The 23,788-nt window shown below is 51.4% G+C and overlaps 1 protein-coding gene across 4 annotated transcripts in view; it reads right to left on the bottom strand.

Annotated features, from left to right (window-relative positions):
- Positions 1-23,012, bottom strand: part of NDRG1 (N-myc downstream regulated 1) — a 61,326-nt gene extending 38,314 nt beyond the window's left edge. For 2 of the 4 annotated variants that reach the window (XM_011938145.1, XM_011938147.1), the window contains exons 1-3: positions 21,708-21,878; positions 8,888-8,968; positions 4,867-4,902 (exon numbers count right to left, since the gene is read on the bottom strand). In XM_011938145.1, coding sequence (XP_011793535.1) covers positions 4,867-4,902; positions 8,888-8,950 — 99 coding nt within the window. In that variant the 5' untranslated portion in view covers positions 8,951-8,968; positions 21,708-21,878. Of the gene's footprint in view, positions 1-4,866; positions 4,903-8,887; positions 8,969-21,707; positions 21,879-22,937 lie in introns of those variants that run through there. The other 2 variants (XM_011938144.1, XM_011938146.1) reach the window with 2 other exon arrangements.
- Positions 23,013-23,788: the final 776 nt, after the last annotated feature.

Here is a 23,788-nt window from a genome sequence, read left to right as displayed (position 1 = left end):
ATATTGTGACTTACTGGGAACACTGAGTCTGTTAACAGCTTACAGGAATACCACATTTTTGCCCTTGGAAATTTCAGAATCCAGATCAGAAAAGCCTTTGCTTGTGCTGTTACCTCCGCCTGGAATGATCTACCCCAGTCTTCTCTTTGTCACGTGACTGGCTCCATCTATCTTTTAGGTTCAGAGCAATGTCATGACTTAAAAAAGCCTCAACCTAAGACAGCTCCCCAGCCATGCCCTCTCCCATCACCTGGCTCTGTATCACCCTTCACTATTCTCTTAAAGCACCTACAGAAGCTGGAATTCTCACCTATGCTTATTTGTATGTTTGTTTGCCTCCTTCTTCTAGGGAATCTGGATTGGTGCCCTCAAAGCACATAGCTTGAGGTTCCCTTTCCAGCTCTGCGATCTCAGGCAAGTTCCCTAACCTCTCTGTGCTTCAGGTCCTCTCTCTCCGTAGGATGGGAACAGGATGGCTGTAAGGACCCATGGGGCACATTTGGCATGCGGCCAGGCACGCATTCTGTGCTCAGCTATACTGAGCTATTATTCCAGAATGTAGGTTCCTGAAAACACGGGTCACTGCCTGTCATGCTCATCACTGCATCCCCAGCACCTAAACTAAGGCCAGGCACAAAGTGGGCATTTGTTAAAGAAACAAAGGAAAGCACAACAGGGAAAAATGCCCCGACCTCCTAGGATAGCTCGGGGGATTAACTCAGAGGGCTCAGCCCAGGCTGGTGCAGGATGCTGGGAGACCTCATCCTGACCTCTGCTCTGTCCTTCCAAAGGCTTCTCTGTGTGGTCCCCACTTTAATGATGTCCTAAGGGGCAGCTCCTTAACCGACCCCAGCCTGAGCCACATAGGTTGACCTCCCTGGGAGTAGGGGCAAGAGCTCCTATTCTCTGTTCTCTCAGTTGCCTGTGTCCTGAGATGGGAGAATGCAAAAGTGTTTTGCAGACTTTCCAGAGAAACACAAATGTGAGGAATGATCTTCACAGGGAACAAATAAACTATGCTTTCTAGGTTTCTCAGAATTGACAACCAAGATTTTAAAATCCAAAATAACCATATGATCCAGTGATAGGGTTTGGCTGTGTCCCCACCCAAATCTTATCCTGAATCGTAGCCCCCATAATCCCCACGTCGTGGGAGGGAACCAACGGGAGGTAATTGAATCACGGGGGCAGGTTTTGCCTGTGCTGTTCTCGTGATAGTGAATGAGTCTCAAGAGATCTCACGGTTTTACAAAGGGTAGTTCCCCTGCAAAAATGCTCGTGCCTGCCGCCATGTAAGACATGCCTTTGCTCCTCCTTCACCTTCCACCATGAATGCGAGGCCTCCCCAGTCATGTGAAACCTCTTTTTCTCTATAAATTACCCAGTTTCTGATATGTCCTTATAGCAGATTGAAAATGGACTAATACCTCCAGCAATGGGTATATGCCCCCAAAACTGAAGCAGGATCTCAAAGAGATATGTTCATGTTCTCAGCATGTTCACATGCATGTTCACAGCAGGCTATTATTCACAATAGCCCAAAGTGCCCAAAGTGTCCACCAATGGACAAATGGATAAGCAAAATGTGGGTCATACATACCATAGAATACGATTCAGCCTTAAAAATGAAGGAAATGCTCACACCTGCCACGACAAGGATGAACCTTGAGGACATGATGCTAACCTATACCAGCTAGACACTGGCAAAGAACAAATCAATGCAAACAAATACAGTTTTATAATAATAATACAGCATATGATTGCACTTATATGAGTACTTAGAGTAATCAAAATCACAGAGACAGAAAATTGAAGGGTGACTGCATGAAGCTAGAATGAGGAGTTGTTTAATGGGACAGAGTTTCAGCTCTGCAAGTTTTAAAGTTCTGGGGGTGCAGTGGCTCAAGCCTGTAATTCCAGCACTTCGGGAGGCTGAGGCAGGCATATCACTTGAGGTCAGGAGTTCGAGATCAGACTGGCCAACATGGAAAAACCCATCTCTACTAAGAATACAAAAATTAGCCCAGTGTGGTGGCGGCCACCTGTAATCCCAGCCACTCAGGAGACTGAGGCATGAGAATTGCTTGAACCCAGGAGACAAAGGTTGCAGTGAGCCAAGATCGCACCACTACACTCTAGTCTGGATGACAGAGCAAGACTCTGTGTAAACAAACATAAAAATACATAAAGTTCTGAAGATGGACGATAGTGACAGTTGCACAATAATATGAACATACTTAATATTACTGAACTGTACATTTAAAAGTAGTTAAGACGGTAAATTGGATGTCATGTGTATTTTTCCATAACAACAAAAATAATTAGGGAAACACCCCACGATAGCTAGTGGATAGGGTATGTGATGTTTGGCCCAGTACTGATGCGGGAAGCACCACATCACTGGCCCTTGTCAGTGTCCTCTATCCAATGCCACTTAACAAGGCTGGAGCGCTGTCTCCATTTCACAGATGGGGAAATGGAGGTGAAGCAACTTGCGCTATGTCAATCACCAGGCAAGGGCATCCATGGGGCTTGCGGTTCACTCTTCCTGGCTCTGGAATGGGGCTTTCACCTGAGGAGGATGGACGATCACATCCCCACTGCAGGAAGATACAACCTCAGTGCCAGCAAGCCGCTCCCCTGGGGAACACAAGGAGCTGACATTTCAGCCACAGGGAAGGTTGGCAAGGGCAGCTTCGATCAGGCTGAGGGAGGCTGGTGTGGCCCGGCCCATCCCTGAATGAGCAGATGACCCCTGGGACTAACTTCCAGCTGTTCTCAGCTCAGAGAACCAACCAACCAAGGCCATGGTGCTGGTGCTGCAGCCACTGTGTCTGTTGCAGCTCTGACTGTCCTGGGCGCATTATTCCCCATTCTCAAGAGGATGAAAAAGAGGATCCGCTGCCATAACTCTTAGCTGCCCCCACCATGCCACCCTGAAGGAGTGACTTCTCCTTTTCTCTGTCCCTCAGGTTCCCTAGCTGTAAAATGAAGGCTTGGACTTGATAAACCTCAAGATAGTGCATTCACCTCCCACCCTCCTGGAGCACCTTCGCATGCCCAGCGTCCTGCAACTCAGAGAGGAACGGGATGGAGCACCTTCGCATGCCCAGCGTCCTGCAACACAGAGAGGAACGGGATGGGAGAAGCCTGGACCTCAGCACACGACTGGTGCAGGAAGAACATGGGCTTCCTTCCTGGTCAGGCAGACCTGAGTGTGGCTCCTGGTCCCTCCACTCCGGCCTCAGTCTACCCATCTGAAAAATAAGGCTAATGGTGCCTCTCATGCTATCATGAGATATTGAGGCATTACATGAGATATTAGCTGGGAAGCTCTCAGCACAGTGCCTGGCGGGTAGGGTAGGAAGCCCTCACCAACATCACTAAAACCTACACAAGCAGCAAGGGAAGTTCTCAGGGCGGGAAGAGGCGAGGCCCAGAGTCTGGCACCACTTCCCCAATCACTGCTGAGTGACCTCAGGCAAGTCAGCTCCCAATGCTGTCTCTCTTCTTCTTCTTCTTCTTCTATTTTTTTTTTTTTTTTTTTTTTGAGATGGAGTTTCACTCTTGTTCCCCAAGCTGGAGTGAATGGCGCAATCTTGGCTCACTGCAACCTCCGCCTCCCAGGTTCAAGGGATTCTCCTGCCTCAGCCTCCCAAGTAGCTGGGATTATAGGCACTTACCACCACGCCTGGCTAATTTTTGTATTTTTAGTAGAGACAGGGTTTCTCCATATTGGCCAGGCTGGCCTCGAGCTCCTGACCTCAGGTGATCTGCGTGCTTTAGCCTCCCAAAGTGCTGGGATTACAGGTGTGAGCCACTGCACCTGGCCCTTTGTTCTTCTTAAACACTGAGGTCAGGGTGGATCTCTAGGGACAGCCTGACACAACCAGGATGAGGAGAGAATACACACCTTGGGGGCGGTATCGAAAGCCTCGATGATCTACTAGCCAATGCTTCCAGCCCCTCTCCCATCCTTTCCCTTCCTTCCAAAGACAGTGCAAGATTCCTCACCTCGGGACGGATGGGGGAGCATTCATGAAATAAGAGATTGAAGAGGAAAAGTGGAGTTGTTTTGAGGTAAGGAGACAGAACAGAGGAGTGAGATGCAGAGCACAGAATGGGTCCCAAACTGGGGACACCTGTGCAACACACAGGTAGATGTTCAGGTGAGAACATCTCAGCCGCCTTTGGCTGGTCCGGGAGCGCGCCTGTCCTTCTTCATGGAGACCACAAGCTCGCCATATGCTCAGGCTTTCTGCCCCACCCTCCAGAGCCCAGTATAGCACCGGACCCACCCGAGCTTGGGGCTAACGAGTCCAGGACTTAGAGTTCCTGAAGTTCTGACCCAGCCCTCAGCTGAGAGAGCCCAGTCTGTTCTCCTGAGAGCCTGTTCTTGGACACAGCTGAGCTGCACCCCCTGGCACGCCCTGCAATCCTGAGTGGGGATGGAGATACTTCAGTTCTGGGCCAGTAAACCACAGAGAAGGCTGGTTTCAGTTTCCCAAGCAGAGCCAAGAACATCAAGCTTTTGCTTCTGTTTCCTCCCCTCACAGGGTCCCAAGCCAGCCCAGCGTCACACCATTTTCCCCACACACGTCCCACCATTCTGGCCAATTATTTGGGGCTGAAACAGGAGGTGTCTTCTGCTTTCGTGGGAAGTGACTGGTTCTCGCTTCTCTGGCCAACACTCAAGTCAGCTTCTGTCTGGGAGCAGCAGCTGAGGGTGAGGACCTAGCTGAGACCACTGCCTTCTCTCCCCTTGCCCACAACGTTTGCGGAATGATCTACTTAAACCAATGGAAAGAAAGAGGAAAAAGAAAGATGGGATGAGGAAGGGGAAGGGAAGCCACATCCTCTACTTGCCTGGACATCAAACTCTTGTAGGAGGCTGGTGATGGTCTGTGGAAAGATAAAAAAGATTGTCAATTTCATCTGTGTCCTCTGTAAGAGAAATAATGTTGGGACGTATGGGCCTTTCTACGCCCTGAATCTGTAACTATGCTCCCTCCTTTGTGGGGTCTCCCTAATTCCTCACAAAGGCAGGCTTTCCTTTTCTTTTTTTTTTTTTCTTTTTGAGACTGAGTCTCGCTCTGTCGCCCAGGCTGGAGTGCAGTGGTGCGATCTCGGCTCACTGCAAGCTCCGCCTCCCGTGTTCACGCCATTCTCCTGACTCAGTCTACTGAGTAGCTGGAACTACAGGCACCCGCCACCTCACCTAGCTTTTTTTTTTTTTTTTTTGTGGTATTTTTAGTAGAGACGGGGTTTCACCATGCTAGCCAGGATGGTCTCGATCTCCTGACCTCATGATCCACCTGCCTCGGCCTCCCAAAGTGCTGGGATTACAGGTTGAGCCACTGCGCCCAACCCAGACTTTCCTTTTTATCGCAAAATAGAAGTCCAGCAGAAAAGCAGACTAATACATTAACTGGATTCCTTTCTGACAGTAGCCTTGACAGATAAAAATCTGAAGGTCTAAGCTGATGACAAGCTTGAGAGATACAGAAATTTGATATCTGACTGTTAACTGGTCTCCCTGGCTCCACCCGTGTGCTATACTTTTAAAACTCAAACCTGATCACATCATGGTCCTCCTTACATTTTTTCTATGGCTGCTGTCATCTGGACCTGGATCAAATTTCAATCTCTTTTGAGTAGAAGAGGCAGTGGAGACCTCTAAGCATTTCTCTCAATCTAAAAATTCTGAGTTTCAGGCTGGGTGCAGTGGCTCATACCTGTAATCTCAGCACTTTGGGAGGCGGAGGCGGGTGGATCACCTGAGGTCGGGAGTTCAAGACCAGCTTGACCAACATGGAGAAACCCCGTCTCTACTAAAAATACAAAATTAGCCAGGCATGGTGGCACATGTCTGTAATCCCAGCTACTCGGGAGAATGAGGCAGGAGGATTCCTTGAACCCAGGAGGCAGAGGTTGCAGTGAGCCTAGATCACACCATTGCACTCCAGCCTGGGCAACAAGGGCGAAACTCCATCTCAAAAAAAAAATCTGAGTTTCAGCCCAAATTCTATCTTTTACCAGAGTTGTCCATGGCAGGACAGGCCCAGGAAGACAGAGAAAAGCCCCATGTCCCCTCTGGCCTGGTGAAAGTGTGACTTGGAGGACCAACTGGAGTCTTGGCTGGCCAACATTTCTAACAGATGTTGCTGGCATGTTTTCCTCCTCCTGACACAGAGACGGAGTCCCAACACTGTGAAAACTGAGCCCCAGCCTCACCCACCACAAACCTCCAGAAAAGAAGACAGCTCAGCAGAGCAAAATGCAAAAGTGATGAGGGGAACAGGATGATGGAATGGAGCCCCCATTAGATGGCAGGGATTGGAAGACTAGATGACAACACAGGCCCTCGTGCTGGGGATTCAAATAGCTCCACATCCCCTGGGCTGTGGGCAAGAACATCAGGGACTCTGGGTAAATTCAAGTGGGAGCAAACGTGGCTGGCACCTATACCATTGCCCCGTGTGTGTATATGTGCACGTGAGCGTGTACTGGTGGGAAAGAATGGAGAAAGTCATTCTGTACAACAAGCATCAAACTTCAAAACGTCAGCAGAGTGCAGTGGCAATCCAGATTGCGGACAGACACAAGGAAGAACTTCCCAATAGTTCAGTCCAACTCTAAACACTTTGCTGAGTCAATCTAAGGAAATGAAAGGAATTTATTTCCATCTAAACCTTGAAAGAAAGGGTAAATATTCACTGAGAGATGCACTGGCATGTAACCCTGAGTGGATAAGCTCTTACTGATGTGTTTCACATATAAAATGTTGTAAGGATTCCAGTAGGCTGCCTGAAATAAATAAAAAATATTGTTTTAAATGCATTCACCCTTGGACCCAATGATGCCACTTCTGAGAACTTTTTTCTAGGGCTGTATCTGCACATGTATGGAATGACACACATGAAAGATACAAGGGTGGGAATTTCTTGCAGCGCTGTTTGTAATAGCAAAAGGCTGGAAAAACATAGGTGTTCACATACTGGGCGCTGGGCAAATACATGAGGTGGGATACTATGTACCTAAAAAGAGAAAAGCACGTGGATTGTGGACTGATGTTGAAACGAGCTCCCAGAAATGTTCAGTGAATAAAGGAAAGTGTGGGATACTATTTTCACAGGGTTTTTTTTAAAAGGGAGAAATAAGAATACGGTGATATGTATTTGTTCTACCTACAGGTTTTTGTTCGATTGTTTCAGAAGACTATGTCACAGACCCAGAGTTAAGAGGACATGGATTTAGAACCTGCATAGTATACAGTAGGGGTTGGCACACTACAATCTGCTTCACCATGTTTTAAATTTTTACTGGAACACAGCAAGTACATTCACTTACATACTGTCTATGGCTGCTTTCTTGCTATAATGGCAAAGTTGACTGGTTGCAACAGAGATCATGTGGCCTTCAGTGTCTAAGATATTTACTATCTGACCCTTTGCAGAAAAGATTTGCAGACCCCTAGTGTGGAATGATAGTAAGTATTCTGTAGCTTCCCCAGGCTTGGTTCCGAATTCTAGTTGTACCAGTTACCTGAATGAACTTGGCCAATCCCCTTCCTGTCTAGGACCAGTGTTTTGTGTGTTTTTTTTTTTTTTAATCAGCAAAAGGTGAAAAGAGATAGTTGCCTCACACATTTTTAAAGAAAAGTCTATGAAATTATGAACCTAAAACAAATCAGTCACATATAGAGTCATAAGGAAATTAAATGAACAGTCTTTTCACCAACGTCAGCTGGCCTGGGTTTGATTCCATGTCCCACACTTTGTAACTATGCAAAGAAGACAAATTAACCTCCCTAAGACTCAACTCCCTCCACCACAAAATGAGTACAATCACAGAACCTGGGACCTGCATGAACCAAAGCTGAAATACAGTTGGCGGAGAAACAGGCATGCAGGATGTGGTTAGTGCATGGCAATTATCATTTTTAAAAGCATTTAGTTGGCTTTAGACTAACTTCACTTTTGGACCAAAGCTTCCACATTTTTAAAAAGACATATCATCAGAGGCAGTTATGAGGCTCAGTGAGAATTGGGATGTGAACATGTTTTGAAGCTACAATGTCAACTGTGCAAATGTAAAGGTTCATTCATCATTAGAACAATCAGCCCAGGATGGGCCCTGCCAGCCCAGCCTATAGGACAGGGGCCTCTGTTTCCAACAGGAAGGGCTCTGTTGACAGAAGAGGTTTGCCCAAAAAGATAACAATAGCAAGTGAAAAAGCGACTATGCATTGCCCATCTCCTCTATTGCAAAGTTCTAACTGCTCCCTATGAATTAGGTCACTCCATCTTCGCTTAGCCCCATGAGGTAAGTCCTAATGTCACCATTTTACAGATGAAGAACTAGAACACGAAGAGACTTAGAGGTTTGCAAGTGGACACCAAGCTGCAAAGTGTCACAGCTGGGATTTAGGCCCAGACGGTGTGGCCCCAGGGTATGCAGCTTTAATCAGAGCTGAGGCAGGCAGTCCCCATGGGCAACTGGGCCCCATGTTGCATCTTCTATAACCACAGAATGTTAGAGACGGGAAAGCTGAGAGAACCTCTGGTTCGATGCCCTCACACTACAAATGACAGCAGAAAGGCCCAGAGAAGTGGGCAAGGGGCCCAGCCCCCAATCCTAGGGGACTTGAACCAGAGCCTCTCACAACTGTGCATTTCAAGGAAGCAGTGGATACACGTGTTATGTGTGTATGCATGTGTGTCTGTGTATGCTGTGTACGTGTGTGTGCAGCATGCTTGTATGTTGCATACATGTGTATCTCTGCAGTGTTTGCATGCCCATAAGTGGAGTGTGAGCTCCAGTGTGCCTGTGTGTGTCTAGGTGCACACGTGCCTGTGATGGGGTAGCCAGGAAGATCTCCACTCACCTCCCCTTTCTCCACCAAAGGCTTCACCTCAGCGAGGTCTACGTCCTGCATCTCCCGAGACATGTCCCTGCTGTCACCTGCCTGCAAAGAGACAAAGGCCAAAAGGTCAACATTGCCTGCAGAGAGGTTTCCTGAAGGAAGCAAATCCAAGACCAATGGCGAGAAGGCCAGGCCTGCGCTCGGCCCAGCAGCTTCACCTCCCTTGTGATGCACTGCAGGGGATGAGGGGGCCCCTTGTACACACGGCCCATGGACCCAACTCAGTCTTTCCACTGGGCCTAGGGCAGTGGATTTCCTGGGAGAGGATACTGAGGCTCACAGACACTACCCTCCCAAAGAAATGGATGGATCAGGCTCACAAACAGGTCCCCATACCGAGTTCAGGCCCATCCACGATACCCAGGACGCAGCTCACTGCATTCTAGACAGGGACCTGCATTGCTGATCCCAAAGTCAGGCAGCCCCAGAGTGACGATGAAACAAGAACACAAGCTCATACGGTGCTTACCATGTACAGGCATAGTACAAGCTTCAGCCTCACAGTTAGCCCTAACAGAAGGCTGGTGATGCAGACGCACAGACACACAGGCACACGCGTGCGTGCGCACACACACATACACATCCCATGGTGCAGGACTCTCAGCTACCTGCTAAAAGGGAAGAGGGCAGAGGAAAACCGTAATCCAAGGAGTCTGGCAGGCACTTGAACACATAGTACAATTTCGTAAGAAAAAGGACCTCCAAGGCAAAAAGCACTTCCTGGACCAAAACAAGGAATGGGCCAGATAAGCACAGTTACCTGTGCTGTAACACAGGGCAGGTGCAGAAAGAACTGTGGGCTGCAAAACCAGACAGAAGCAGAGCCCAGGAACACTCGGAATGCTGCCATTGACTCCTTGGGGTGCATGGCTTGGGCAGGTGGTGATATCTATTCATCATACTTGCAAGAGCTGAATCTAGAAACCAGAAGTATAAGCATGTATTCCCATAGATCAGTGGTCAAGTTAGAAAAATTAAATGCCCACCAATCCCTGAGGTGAAGCATAAAAAATGAAGAATAAGGTCAAGTATTACAGACAGCATCAGAGGACTGGGGGTGAAGGAGTAAGTGACAAGAGGGAAGAGCCCAGGCCACCCACCCAGTTCACAGATTCAGACTTTCTGAATGGAAAAGGCCATGAGAACCAGCCTGACCAAAGCCCTCACACTGCCAGCTTCAGAGTGGGAACCTGGGCCCCGCACTGCCCAAGGCCCCTTGGATGCAATGGTAGAGAGAATGCAAGTCTCTGAAATTCCTGCCTAGGGCTCCTCTGAAGACCCAGGAACTCTTAAGAACCTGGTGAAACACCTCTTAGAAGTCAGCCGGCAAGTGCGGGCCACCCTGAATCCACCCCGGATCCATCCCTTGTGCCAACACATGGCATTCCGTGGGAGGATCCCGCTCTCCACTGGGGTGCTCTGGTCTGGGGCCCCAGCATGATTTTCCCAGAAGATAACCAGCCCCACAAGAATGCCTTTATACAGACTTTGGAGTCTATGCTCCAGAACATTCTGAAAACAAAGTCGGTTTTATATTTGTGAGCATTCCTGGGCAGCTGCCAGCTTGGAGGCAGGAGGCATGAAAGGCCCGGGTCTGTCAGCCTTGCTAATTCAGCAGGTTCGTGGTCCCAAGACCCTGGCCTGTGGGACACCTCGCCTACACAGCCTAGGGAGCCTTCCAGAAACCCAGGGCCCTGCCAACGCCATCCCTCATTCTGAGACTGAAAGGACTTCTCATTTCACAGGAGCTTCTTAGCATACCCTGCTCAGCAAAGCACGCCAGGGTGAAGTCAGGGGGCTCTCACTGTCCCCCCAGGTGGGTTCAAGCAGTCCTATCTGTGAGCTTCATCAGGCAGGTAGCTTGTTCTTTTCTCTACCTCTAGCTCCCAGCATGAGAGACTCTCCTAGGCACAGTCAGGCTGCAACTCCCTCTCTGAATAAATGAGCAATGTAGCTCAACAGCCATGCTTTCAGTAAAACTCACTTTTAAATTGTCGCTAAACCCCAAGAGTGCAATGTCTGGAAAACAAATTCTACATTTAAAAGGACTCAACAAATGCTGTGGTTCAGCCCAGTTTTGTCAGTTCTCTTTGGCTTCCAGAAACCATGATCACACTAGGATATGGTGTCAGCCTCCGCCAGCTCTCTCCTTCTCCAGAACACAAAAGAGAGAAATGTCCACCTTCCCTGTTTCCTCTATCTGGTAAAACCTCTTCACCCTACCCGGCACCTTTTTCCTTCCTACAGCTTAGCTTCCCAGACCACAAGAGGCAATGGGTTGAAAAATCGCTGTGTCTCCTAGAAATATCAAGTTCTTGAGCATCTGCTTTTTTGAGCTGGTGGGGCCTTCTCTGACCCAGCCCCCTCAGTGCTAAAGGCCTTTGGGAGGTCTAGAGATAAAACTGCTGAGGATGATCACAGGACATATCTAAACTAGGGGGGATTTTATCTCCCAGGGGACATTTGGCAATGTCTGGTGACATTATTTATTGTCCCCCAAATGATTCCATTGATTTTGAACCATTTAGGAAGTGTCCTAGACTCTGAAGTCTGCAGGGAGACTGGATAAAGCTTTGCACTATTCTGGGGGGACTGTGGGGGCTGCAGACCTGAAGGCAGCCTGCATGTTGGCCGCGCCCTGTAATACCAAGGCCGCATGAACCAAGGACTGCAGAAGGTGCCTTCTGCGGGGTGACCCAGCCAGCTGCTGGCGGTCCACCATGCGGCCAGCCTGCAGGGCAGGAGAGCGGCTCCCTCACCTCAGTTCTCCCAGGCTGGGCCCGTCAAGCAACCCTTACCTTGTCCCTGAAGCCTCAACCAAAAAACTTTTCAAACTTTATTTGCAGGAGCTTTTGTCCAAAGGAAATCATGTAAGGAAGTTCAACATTTAAAAATGTTAAAAAATAAATATTTAAATATTTAAAAAGCCAAGGTGCTTCGGCTGAAGCCAGGAAGAGGGGCCTGAACCCCACTCCACCCTGGGACTTGGCTCTCTACAATTTGCCCCCCAGTCCCCATGCCACCAGGCTGGCCCTCAAACAACATGTGAGTTCTGGGAAGCAGGTTGGAAAACTCAGGATTTATTCAGAGGTTTCTTCCTGCACTAGGTTCTACGTGCCCAACACGGAGCTCAGAACAAACATTACACCAGCTCTGGTGATGAGACCGGCTATGGGACCCACATGGGGTTCATGAGCTAACAGACCCAGCTCCTGCCCCCACGGAGCTCCCAGTCCTGAGGGGACAGGCGCTCCCTCGGGCTCACTCATCAGGCTGTGTCTGGGCTGTGTCCACTGTCCTGTCTGTCCCCCTGGAGGGCAGAGACGATGCCGTCTGGACAGCATCCAGGACAGTATCTGTGCCTCCTGGACAGAGATCCTCAGCTCAGCACCGCTGACATTTGGGCCCCGCAAGCAGCCTCTGCCTTAGGGGCTGCTCTGAGCATGGGAAGCGGCTCAGCAGCATCCCTGGCCTCTGTCCACCACATGCCCACAGCATACACCCCAAGCTGTGACCAGCAAAAGAATCTGCAAACGTTGCTAAATGTCCCCTGGTGCGACATCCACCCTCCTTTGGAACAGCTGATTTTAGTAATTCCTAGTAGGTAACAGTATCCAGAAAATGTCAGTTGGATACATTCTTATTTCATCTAGTACATGCAGACACACACACTCTCAAATGCACTCACACATCCTCTCACCCTGGCACACTTGCAAACTTTCCTTCTCACACTCATTCTCACACTCACACACTTATACTCACACATACATACTTTCTCACAAACACACTCATTCTCACACACTGAGACACTCTCACTTCCATGGGCTCTCACATTCAGACATTTGAATGTCACACGCACTCACACGCACTCACACGCACACACGCACACCCCACCACCTTCACTCACAGAGGAGGCGACTGGGCCCAAGCAGCTGCCGCTGTCCTGAGCTCACCCCGCTGGCTGCAGCACAGGGGCTGGCGCAGAGCCAGATCCGATGTTCACAGTCTTCCTTCACTCTGCTCTCCCCAAAACACTTGTTCTGGGATTCAAAGTCACCACCTGAGAATCATGGAAGGACCCAGTTCTGGCAGAAGACGCTGACTTCTGGTGTCTGTGATCTCCTTCTACCAGCAGGAAATGGCAGGTGATACGTGACCCGGTTTGGGGGCTCAGGCTGGTGCCTCCACTTCTGCTCCCTCCCGCCAGGCACCTGAGGCCCTCATGGCTTAGCAGGTGTGGCAGGTGGAGCCTGCTGGGCTTGAGGTCCTTGCTGGACCTCCAGTCCCTACCCCTTCCCTCTGCCTCGTGCAAAGTCCTCATCACAGAGCATTGGGGCCCACTAGAAAGCATCCAAGTAGTCCTCTAGCAGGCGGGGTGGCAGGGTAGGGCCACATGCAGCACAGCGGGGGACCCAGGGCTGACTCCTAGCCCACCTGCCCTGCCTTTGGAGTGGCTTGGGACTGACAAACCATGTCTCCATCTCCAAGCCCATCTTTGCTCCCTAAGCAGCACAGAGGAAACCCCTCCAGCCGGTCTCCTTCAGCTAAAACCCGGCTTAGTGCCAAAAACAGGGCTCCAGGTCACAGCACCAGCTGCCAGCCTGACTTGTATCTCCACTTCTTCCTTTCCCATCCACCTGCCTGGGAGGAATTCCGAGAAGGCCAGAGAAGTGAAAGGTAGCCAGGAGCTGGGGGAAGGCTTGCAGGTCAGATGCTAGTGTTACCATTTATTAGCTCTGTGATCCTGCATAATTTATCGAATCTCTTTTTAAAAATGCATTCTTCTTTTTGTTTTTTAGAGAGACAGGGTCTTGCTACATTGCCCAGACTGGTCTCGAACTCCTGGGTTCAAGTGATCCTCCTACTTCGGCCTCCTGAGTAGCTGAGATTACAGGCATATGCCACCATGCCTGGCTATCTAACCTCTTTGCCTCAGTTTGCTTGTCTGTCCGTGGGTATGTTAACTCCTGCTCCCAAGGATCAGCAGTGTGGCTTAAATTCAAGAATGGCGGGGAGAACCTGGCAAATAGCTGCTTAATTCATCAGCATACTTCCCTTTCAGGGTTGCCTTGGAGATGCTAGGACATCTGTGAGGACGCGGCCTGGGTTTCAGTCCTAGAGTCCCAGTGAGGAGAGGGACACATGGAAAATGTTCAGCAAATTGCCACCAAGGTTTCTGATTATCAGGCCCAGTGCACCACCACTAGGGCCCTCCTCTCCACCTGCACTGTCTGTCAATGAGTAACGAGGGTCCAAGAGGGGCTACACGAATATCTTTCCGGTCCAGCAGACCCAGGAGAGTCCGTGGAGAGCTGGATCACAGGTTCCAGGCAAAGTCAAGGCTAGGATCTGCCTGAGGAACAAAAGAAGATGACCCGTGACCCTGGGGCCTGGGGGGGCAGTGGGCACAGGCGTCTTGGGTAATCTGAAGCCACTTGAGAACTGTTCAATAGCCCCTGGGGGACTGAGGGGACACACAGAGCCTGTGATTCCCAAAAACCTGAGTGGGGCAGCAGGAATGCTGGCCTAGGAATCAGGGCATGGGGACCCTGCCACCTTCCTACTCCACGACTCTGAGCAAATCACTTCCTCTCTGGGCCTTGGTTTCTCCATCTGTAAAGTAGGCACAGTGTACGTCTACGGAGATCACTCTGTCCACAACAAACTTATAGGCAAACGGAAACCCAGGCAGGAAGGTGCTTCACAAAGACAAAAGGGCCACGGGGTCTCGCTAAGGCCCTGCTGGGCTCAGCTCCGGCCAGATTAGCCCTGAACCTTAGACCAAGGTCCCCACTTCTGCCAGCCTCAGACTCCTGTCTGTTAAGACTAGAGCCTTGCTCCAGCTCTGCCACCCATCTGCACACCCTCTTGAGCAAACTCTCCTGGGCCCCCAGAACTCCCACAGGGTGGGGCAGAAGGGGTATCCAGCAGAGAAACATCCATGATCTGTTCTAGAAGTTCCAGGTTCCACCCACCACGAAGAGCAGCCACAGGAAGGCAACAATATAACCCTACCCAGACACACCACAAAAACAGCACCAGGAACAGTATCTGCAGCACTAATTGGGTTCTAAACCCTGTACTTCCTTTAAGCTTCACAGAAACCCTAGGAGGGATGTGCCAGCATGTCACCATTTAACAGATGAGGAAACTGAGGCACCAAGAGGTTAAGATCTGTGCCCCAAGCCAGCAAGCATCAAGCTGGTACAGGTTAAAGCACCCTTAAAGGGAACGCTGAAATGTCCTCAACATTGTCCTAAATATATCCATAGTCCTTATCACCACCCATGGTCCAGATGTACGTTGTAAGGTGGGCTGCATGTGACCGTGAGGCTTTCAGCGTGTGGAGGTCGGCTGGGACAGTCGCATGCCTCTCCTGCACTCTGCAGCCGCCACTGAGCCACCATGAGCCTTCACCACACGCAGAAGGTTCTGTTTTCTGCTCCCCCATAGCACCTTCCTAAGACGGCCAACTCCATGCTCTGGAAAAGCGTTCACTCAGCACACTGTTTCACTTGCTCCTCAAGACGGTTCCCCCAGGAGAGGTTGGGTATTATACCCAGTTCCCAGACGGGTAACCGGAGGCTCAAAAACAAACACAAACGCCCACTTGACTTTCAAAGGCCACATGTCTGGATTTCTCCCTGCTGAGGGAAAGGTGAAAAACTCACTGGTTTGCTGTGGGTGCAGGTGTGGCGCTCGCTTCCCTCGGGGGAGGGCAGACAACAGTCCCCTGGAGGCCTTCAGTGAAGCAGATAAAGGGAGGACAGGCGGGAATTGTTGACAAGTGTAGCATTGATTGTCTCCAACAGCAACTGGCCCAGATTCCACCCTCCATAGCATGCCTGGTTTCAAGGCCACGTGAAAGCCAGTGTTCTCTCCAGCACATTGGGCTCTTTAAAGAACAGATTTTAAAAGCAGGGAAAAAAATCAATGTGTGCTATGACTGTTTGCTATAGCAGCCTCCCCAGAAAATAGCCGAAAACAGCACCATTTCTGCCTGAACCTCAAGGAAAACCACCTTAGACAGACCCTGGATAGCCCTGCCTTACTGTGAATACATTCCTTTGTCATTTCTCTGTCAAAACAGATTTTGAAGTCAAGCTACAAAGCAGTTCATGGGCTCTCTTGGTGTTTTCTGGACCTTTTGAAACTCAAGGCCCTGGGGAGGGTGAGGAAGTTGGCAGTCTTCAAGCACTGTCTTTCTTATCTAATCAACTCAGCAAACAACATGGGTGGATTCACCGGGCCTTCAAGAAAGTTCCCTAGTTGAGAGGTTAGGGAAACGTATCAGAGCAATGAAAATCAAGGAAACAGTGCAAATGTCACACAGAGAACAAAACCACACTAGGAACTCGTCGAGGGCCCCTGTGCTTTGCAGTGGACCCTGAAACCCAGGAGGCATCAGTGATGTTTGATATTCAAGGAATGAATACGGGATCACTAAGAAGGTGAACCCCACTGCCTTCCTCTCAAACAAGCCAAAGCTGCATTCACTCCCTGGGTGTGGGTCTAGAGGGCTGGAGCCGACACTGAACTTCTGTGTGTTCAGCTTGAGCGCAGCACCAGGGAGATCAGCGAGAGTGTCCCAAACACAACAGCAGGAAGAGGGAGGTGTCAGGAATCTCATCAGGGCCCACCTCTTTTCTGCAATACAACCGAGATCTTCCTGGAGATTCTCAGTGGAGTTTTGGCAGTTCGAGTAATTCGTTTGGCAGAGGGAAGATGACCGTCTGAGGGGATGAGGTGAATAACTGGAAGTCCAAAGGAGGACAATGGTCTCCTTAGAGGATTATTCTGTGAAATCTGCGAGACAGGCATGAGCTGCGCTGGATGGTCTGAGATAATTTGTGGACATCACACAAACGGAGCCAGTGTTAGCAGAGGACGAGGAAATGGATCCCTCATACAGAACCCTTTGTCCCGAGATGGGATGCTCGCCACGCTAACAGGATCCTTCTCCCGAATGGTCTTGCAGTTTCCACCCTCCGGAATGGTCCTCCGATCTTGTCTACGCAAGGTGGTCCAAGTTACTTCCTTGATCAAAGGAGGTGTCCTTGCCACCACCACTAACACAATACCTACTAAGGACAGGCTCTCAGGTTTCATGGGGAACATGAGCAGGTCCCAGGAAGGACCCAATCCAGCGTCCCCTCCAGTAGGGGACAGCCAAGGAGGCTTTCTGGAGAAAGGAGGAGAGTCCCACAATTAAAAAGAAGGAGGGAGAGGTGGTAAGCATTCCCAGCTGAGAGAGGCCACAGACCCACCTCTAAAATGGCCCTCTCACATCCACATTTGAAGAGGGTTACTCAGAACCTTGTTAGGTTCCATGGGAGTGGGGCTGAGGGTGAAGACAGGAGGAACAGGATGGAGACCTGGGCCCCCACCCACCTCTCTTTAAACAGAACTCTATCCATAGTTAAAATGTATAGCTGCAGAGAGGCCCCCCTGCAGATTGAAAGAAAGGAAAGATTAAACTGCTGGGGAGGGCACTCAAGGCCTCCAGACTGTTAAGGAGCCTCACTTTCTACCATCTCAGTTCAGGAACACCCGCTGAACTCAAAAGGTCAGAGATGGAGCCCAGGCAGGCAAGGGGTAGGCAGGTCTGTAAACAATGTTAGGTAGGAAAGTCAAAGATCTGGGCCAAAAAGAGACCTGTTATGGCCCCGATTGTGTAATCCATTCCCATTCTGTAGTGCTGGGGCTGACACCCCACCCGAGGGGGCCCAGGTTTCTTTTCACACGGCCCCCACCCCGAGAACTCGGCTCCACGTTGGCACCTACTCATGGCCCTCTACTTCTGCAACCGCCTTCCTGTGGGGCCTCAGTGTCCCCAGCCCCTCTGCGCACCTGCCTGGGCCAAGTTCTCAGCCAAGACCGCTATCTAGCCTGCCTCTGTCTCCAAGTTGAAAGATAAAAAGCCAAGTGGACACGCAGGCCTTCCACCACACAGCCATCAAGAGAGGCAGGAACAGCAGCCTGGGGTAGATCCAGGAAACCAAACTTATTCTCAAAACATGGGCCCAGAGGGTGTGGTCAGCCTCCAAGGGCAATGTTGGAGTGTGGAAAAGGCTCAGGAGGCTCACCTTGGCCAGAACCCCACTCACTGGACTCTGGACACAAGAGTCACCAGCCTGAGCCTCAATTTTCTGACCTGAGAGGTGGAAAGAATGTCTTCTACCTCAGTTAGATGATGTGATGCATTGAACCTCCAAGGCACTGTAGCAAAGAAGAGCCATTTACTGAGCACTAATTCCCAGGCACTGCAGACACAGGGTGTGCCCTGAAGGTACAGTGACATGCATGGCCACAACTTCCTTTCTTCTCTCCCCTGTCATTCCAGAGCAGAAGTACTCAACTCTGGCTGCCTGCAGGATACCCCACTCCCAACCCAGCCAAGGGAGCTTTGAAACAATAGGGTATCCCCTGATGGAGAGAGAATCACAGGAGACTGGGCATGGAAATGTGCATTTCAGAAGAGGTTCTCATGACACTATTATGCAACCTACATAAGCTTAGCAAAAAGCAAAACCTAGGTCAAGCATTTGCAGGCACTTTCACAGCCTTGGGTAGGTTTAGGACAAAGGGCCCCAGACTCTGCTTGCCAAGAAGATGCCTTGAGAATGTCTTCTGTGGGTGTTCCTGACAACAAACACCTACACACTGTTTTCCACATGCTGGGTGCTGTTCTCAGTTTATACAGATTAATAGTTACACATCCTGATGACACCATGTCTGTTACTCTCATTTTACAGAAAAGTAAACTGAGGCATGGAGCTCCTGATTGCCCTTTCATTTGATCCCGATTTCTTCAGGCGCCCCAACATGTTGCCATGGAAAAAAAACAAAGGCTCTGAAGTCCAACTGCCCGGTTCAAAGTCTGGCTCTCCCACCTGAGCCATATGGCTACAGGCAAATCCTGAAACTCTCCTGGCCTCGGTTGCCTCATCCACTCAATGGAGCAATACGGTCTAGGCAGCGTTCTTGTGAGGATGAAGGCGGATGAAGGGAGACAGTGGCTGTTCTGGAGGGAGAGAGATGCCGTGTCCCTCCCTGGCCTTCCTTCCAGGCTGAGTCAAACCTGAACTCTGCTTGAGTCTTAGATGCTGAGTCATCATGCTTTCTCTCAGGACAGGGCCTTTGAGTCACGTCTGGAATGGGATTCTCTGGGGCTGGGTCCCAAGGAAGAACTGCAGCTTTGGGCCATCAGAAAAACACAATGCCATCTTTCTTTCAGGGCCATGTGAAGGCAAGTTCAGGCCAGCGGGTTTCAATGTACCCTGGGGGGGGAGCCCTCAGCTCAGTAAAATCTGTCTTCTGTCATGGGGGGGCAGCCCCCATTCAGTCAAAGGCCAACTCAGGGGGCTGCAGCCTCTAAGCCTCTGCTCTTCAGGCTGGCTTTGCTAATCTCTCAAAAATACCTGATTTACACTTTTAAAAAAATCATCCCACTCTGCCCCTTTGGCCTCAAAAGTTTGCTCGCCAGAAACTCAGTGAAGATGCAATTTCCTTTTGCCCCTCCATCGCAGGCAGGCAAAATCCCGTCAGGAACCCTTTCCACTGCCTTCAGTCCCACCCAGGAGCCTCCCACAAAGCTGAGCTCCAGCTCAGCTCGGCCTGGGCACATCCCTCCCCAGCCCTGTGCCTCATTTTCCATCTGTAAAATGGGAAGAAGTTGGACTAGGTCCTGTGTGAGTTTTTTTATTCCATTGCAAATGATCAAACCTTGTTGCTCCAAAACAACTTCTTCAGGAGAAGAGACTCAAACAGACACTCCAGGGTCCCTCAAAAGCCAAACCCAACACCTCCACCCATGCACAGTCTATTACCTTGCCCAAAACTCAACCTGCTGGTTCACAGAGAATGGGGCAGAAGACCCAGAGCCATCTACTTCAGCCCATGTGCATATTTCAACTCCTCCCACCTGCCAGGCACTGGGCCAGGGGCCAGGTTACAGGGCAAGGCAGGCAAATCCTTCTCCTTGCCCATATACAGCTTACATTCTCGTGGGAGACACGGTCCCGCAAAGCTAAGAAGTCACAGGTCAGGGGAACACCCCGTTTTCCATCCACACCGAAACCCTCTCTCTCCCTGACACCTTCCTCCATCCCCCACTTTGTGCCACCCCAGCCTGGGGCTGGCTCTGCCGCCACACACACCACACAGAACCGGTCTGTGTCTCCAGCTGTGTGTCTTCCCCACCAAAAAGCAGCCCTTCCAAGACAGGCGCTGGGGTTTGCCCCCTCTGCACCTTGCTTATTTCAATCACATTTGTGAAACTCAATAAGGACGCCAGAATTTCTAAACAGGAAGAGTCTACACTGAAAAATTCACCTTGAAACTGCATTTCTGCAGCAAGAACAGGGGGGTTTGTATTTAGATATGTTCATTTGATGCAGCTTAGGAGAAGGTCCCGTGCAGCTGATGGCTATTATAAGGATGTCTACCGCCCTCCTGCCTGGCCACTGGCTGACCTCTGAATTTTAGATATTTCCCAGTAGCTTAAAGAAACCAAGCAAACTGAAGTGCCCCAGCGTCCGTGAGGAAGGGTTGTTCTTGGGTGGGCATAAGATAACCAAGGGCCCTGCCTCCCCCACCCGCTGCCAGGCATCTCCCACTTCCAAGCCACAAAGGCGTGCTGTTCAGACCCCCAGGGACAGCAGGGACAACAGGCGGGGAGGTATGGGGGAGGGGTGGGAGTAAGGAACCGACCCACTAAATTCCAGCTCCAGCTACTAATTTGACAGAGGCGTGACAGCGCGTTTCCCCCAGAACCAGCCGCATTCCCCACGCCCAGCCCAAATCTCCTCCCGAGGCTGAATCAGAGACCGCGGCGGATCCCCCAGGAACGTCGGAGTAATTCCAGCTGTTCTCCTCCCTGGAGAGCAGGAGCGGCCAGCACCGGAGACAGGGGAGGGGAGGAAAGCGGGGAGGGTGGGCGGAGGCGAAAATGACGCCACTCATAGCTCCAGCCAGCTCAGGGGCCGCCAAACGTCCGCGAGACCCCTCTCGCCCAGATCACTTTCTCCCACGCCGCCGCTGCTCCAACCGCGGGTTCCTCCGGGGGCGCACCCTGCCCAGCGGCGCTCGCAGACACTTGCTCCCGCTCGCGTGTTGCATTGTGACACACCCTGGACCCTCCCCCAACACACGTTTACACTCACACTCACACGCACACCGCCCTGTGTGTGCTACGGGACTGAAGCGCCACCAGCCTCTGGGATCCACGCCCGTTCCCGACCCAGTCTGCGAGCCAGACACACCCACGCCCCCTTCTCCAGCCTCCTCGCCAGCGCCGCTCACCTCTACCATCCCCATCTACACACTCGCGCTCAATCTCTCGGTTCCCAAACACACACACCCACACCCACACACACACTCCCCTAGTCCCTTCTGCACCCACGTCCAGCGCGCACCCCTGCCAGCGGCGCCAGCTGGGATTCGGAGAGGAGGCCAGGAAACGCTATCCTGGCGTTTTCGGGCCGTCTCATCACCCCCTTCCGGACCTCCAAAACCCCATATCCACAGCTAGCGGGGAGATGAATGGGAATCTGTCTTTTTTTCCTCCCTTTCCGTAACTGAACACCCCCAACTTCAGCGGTGTCTGCACCCAAAGCCTCCTCGCGCCCGCGCCCAGGGGTGGCCGCGCACTTGCAGCTCTGGGGCGCTTACTCCCGGGCTCCGAGGGGCTACAAAGGGCGGTCCCGGCGCTCCAGCGGCACCGCACGGGCGGCCCCTTTCTGCTCCGCGTCGCGCCGGGGAGAAGAAGGCGCGGGCTTACCTAACGCGAGGGAGAAAAGAAAGGACGGTGCTGAGGCTGGCGGCGCAGCGCCCCGCGGAAGCCGAGGGCGGAGGCTGAGCTCGGGAGCTTGAGCGCGAGCGGTGAGCCAGACGAGGTTTGTTTACGTCCCGGCGGAGGGCGACTTTATAGGCACCGCGGCCCCGCCCCCGCGCCTCGCCCCTCCCAGACCCTCGCGGTCCCCGCACGCAGCCGGGACACACCCCTTCCCCGCTCCCTCCTCCCGGGAGCGTAGGGCTGGGCTGAGGCAGCGCGCGGCGGGCGCCCACTGGAGCCGCCGCCTGTTGCGCAAGCCTTCGTAGGGGCGCGGCCGGGAGGGGCATCGGGGCTCGGGTTGTGGGTCGGCTCTGCAGTCCCCTCCGAGTCCGGGTCCTCGGCCTGTGCAGCGGGCGCGTATGCCCTGCCCGGAGGAGCCGTTTGTGTGCTTGTGCGTGTTCATGTGCGCGCTCGTGCGTGTGCATGTGGACTTCCTTGTGTCTCCGTGTGGGCGGAGGCCCCCCAGCTCTGCCTCAGAGTTTCTTCTAAGAGTCTAGTAGCGCCGCGCCCTGAGCGACTCCCTTCACTTCCTCCGGGTCTCACCCGCTCGGCTCCCCAGCCGGATTCAGCTGCCTGCCCAGCAGCCGCCTTCGCTTTCGCCGGATAGGTTCCCTCCGATTCTCACCCTTCCTTGTCGCGAAAGCTCTCGCTTAAATCCTCGCTCCGGTTTAATCCCGTCCATCTTGCCCACCGCCGTCCAGCACCCAGCGCCTCCCCTTACCCTCATCTTCCCAGTTCTAAGCACACTCACTGTACCTTGCCCACTGGGCTCCTCTCTCCTGCCCCGCAAACCCAGATGGGAGGGTTCTCACCCCTTCCTATACTGATTTCCTGAACTTTAAGGACACACCCTTTCCAACCTTAGCACTGTCCTGCTCTGCTGCTCTATTTGTAACTATTGCCTGCATGTTCTCATCTGGCCAAAGAAACCAGCAATTCTCAACCCCTACTGCACATGAGAAGCCCCAGAGGAGCCGCCAAAATTAATAAATAAATAAATAGATAATAAAAAGAGAGATGGACTCCAGAAAGATTTAATCAGAATCTCAGGGGGTGCAAACCAACCGGACATTTGGGGTTTTTACAAAGCTACCCAGGCGGCTCCTGACGTGCAGCCAGGTTGAGAAGCACTGCATGGAGGAACATGATATTATGAATAAGGGAAGCCTGACTCACAGCTGGCACCGTCATTGTCCTCAGGCTACCTGCCCAGCGTTGAATTTGCCACTGAGCCCAGGACCAGACCCAGGGCAAGCTCAGGTGACCCTCCCTGCCCCGCCACAGACACATACGCGCGTGCGCACACACACTTCCTGCTGAATTGTCGACCTCTTTTCTATGCCAACCCATGCTGTCCCTAAGGCAGGGGCCATGGCTTTCCTCTCTGCATCCCACATGCCTCCCTAGGCCCTTAAACTGATTTATTATGTCATTCCACAAGTAACAGAATTTAGCTGCTCTTTTGAGCTGGGTCCTGTGCGTCGCCACTGGGAAAGGACTGAAAGGCAAAGACATTTTCTACAGGTGCATAGCATAGTACAGCCCCAAGATGCAGTTTCTCCATCCATATAGCGTGGTGGAGCTGAACTCATTCATTCCCTAACTATATTAAGGACCTACTATGCCCAGGCACCATTCAAGACCCTGGGGACATGATCATGAACAACAACAACAACAACAAAATGTGCATCTCTGGGAGCCATCACGTTGTCTAAAGACCCTCCCAGATCAAGCACTCTGTGTGCCTGTTTTCTTTTAGCCAGCTTACACATACCCATTCTCCCGTAGGCTCCCTCATTGTGGCGATTTATTGAGTGAACATCTTTGGCTTTTTATCTGCTAAAGATATAAGAGTGTCAAGTTCAAAAGTGCGGAGTGTCAAGATAAGGAATGTCAAGTTCAAAAGCGCAGGGAAGGCGGCCCACTTCTTCAGTAACAAATGGAACTCCTAGTCCATGGAATTAGAAGGGCATTTTGCCAGGGGAGGCCCTTGCCTGTCCGTTAGAAGAGGTCCTCAGGACAGAACG

The sequence above is a fragment of the Colobus angolensis genome, unplaced genomic scaffold (assembly GCF_000951035.1).
Source record: "Colobus angolensis palliatus isolate OR3802 unplaced genomic scaffold, Cang.pa_1.0 Scaffold17, whole genome shotgun sequence".
NCBI lineage: Eukaryota > Metazoa > Chordata > Mammalia > Primates > Cercopithecidae > Colobus > Colobus angolensis.
The sequence above is the reverse complement of the archived record's forward strand: the minus strand, read 5'-3'. Positions and strand labels throughout refer to the sequence as shown.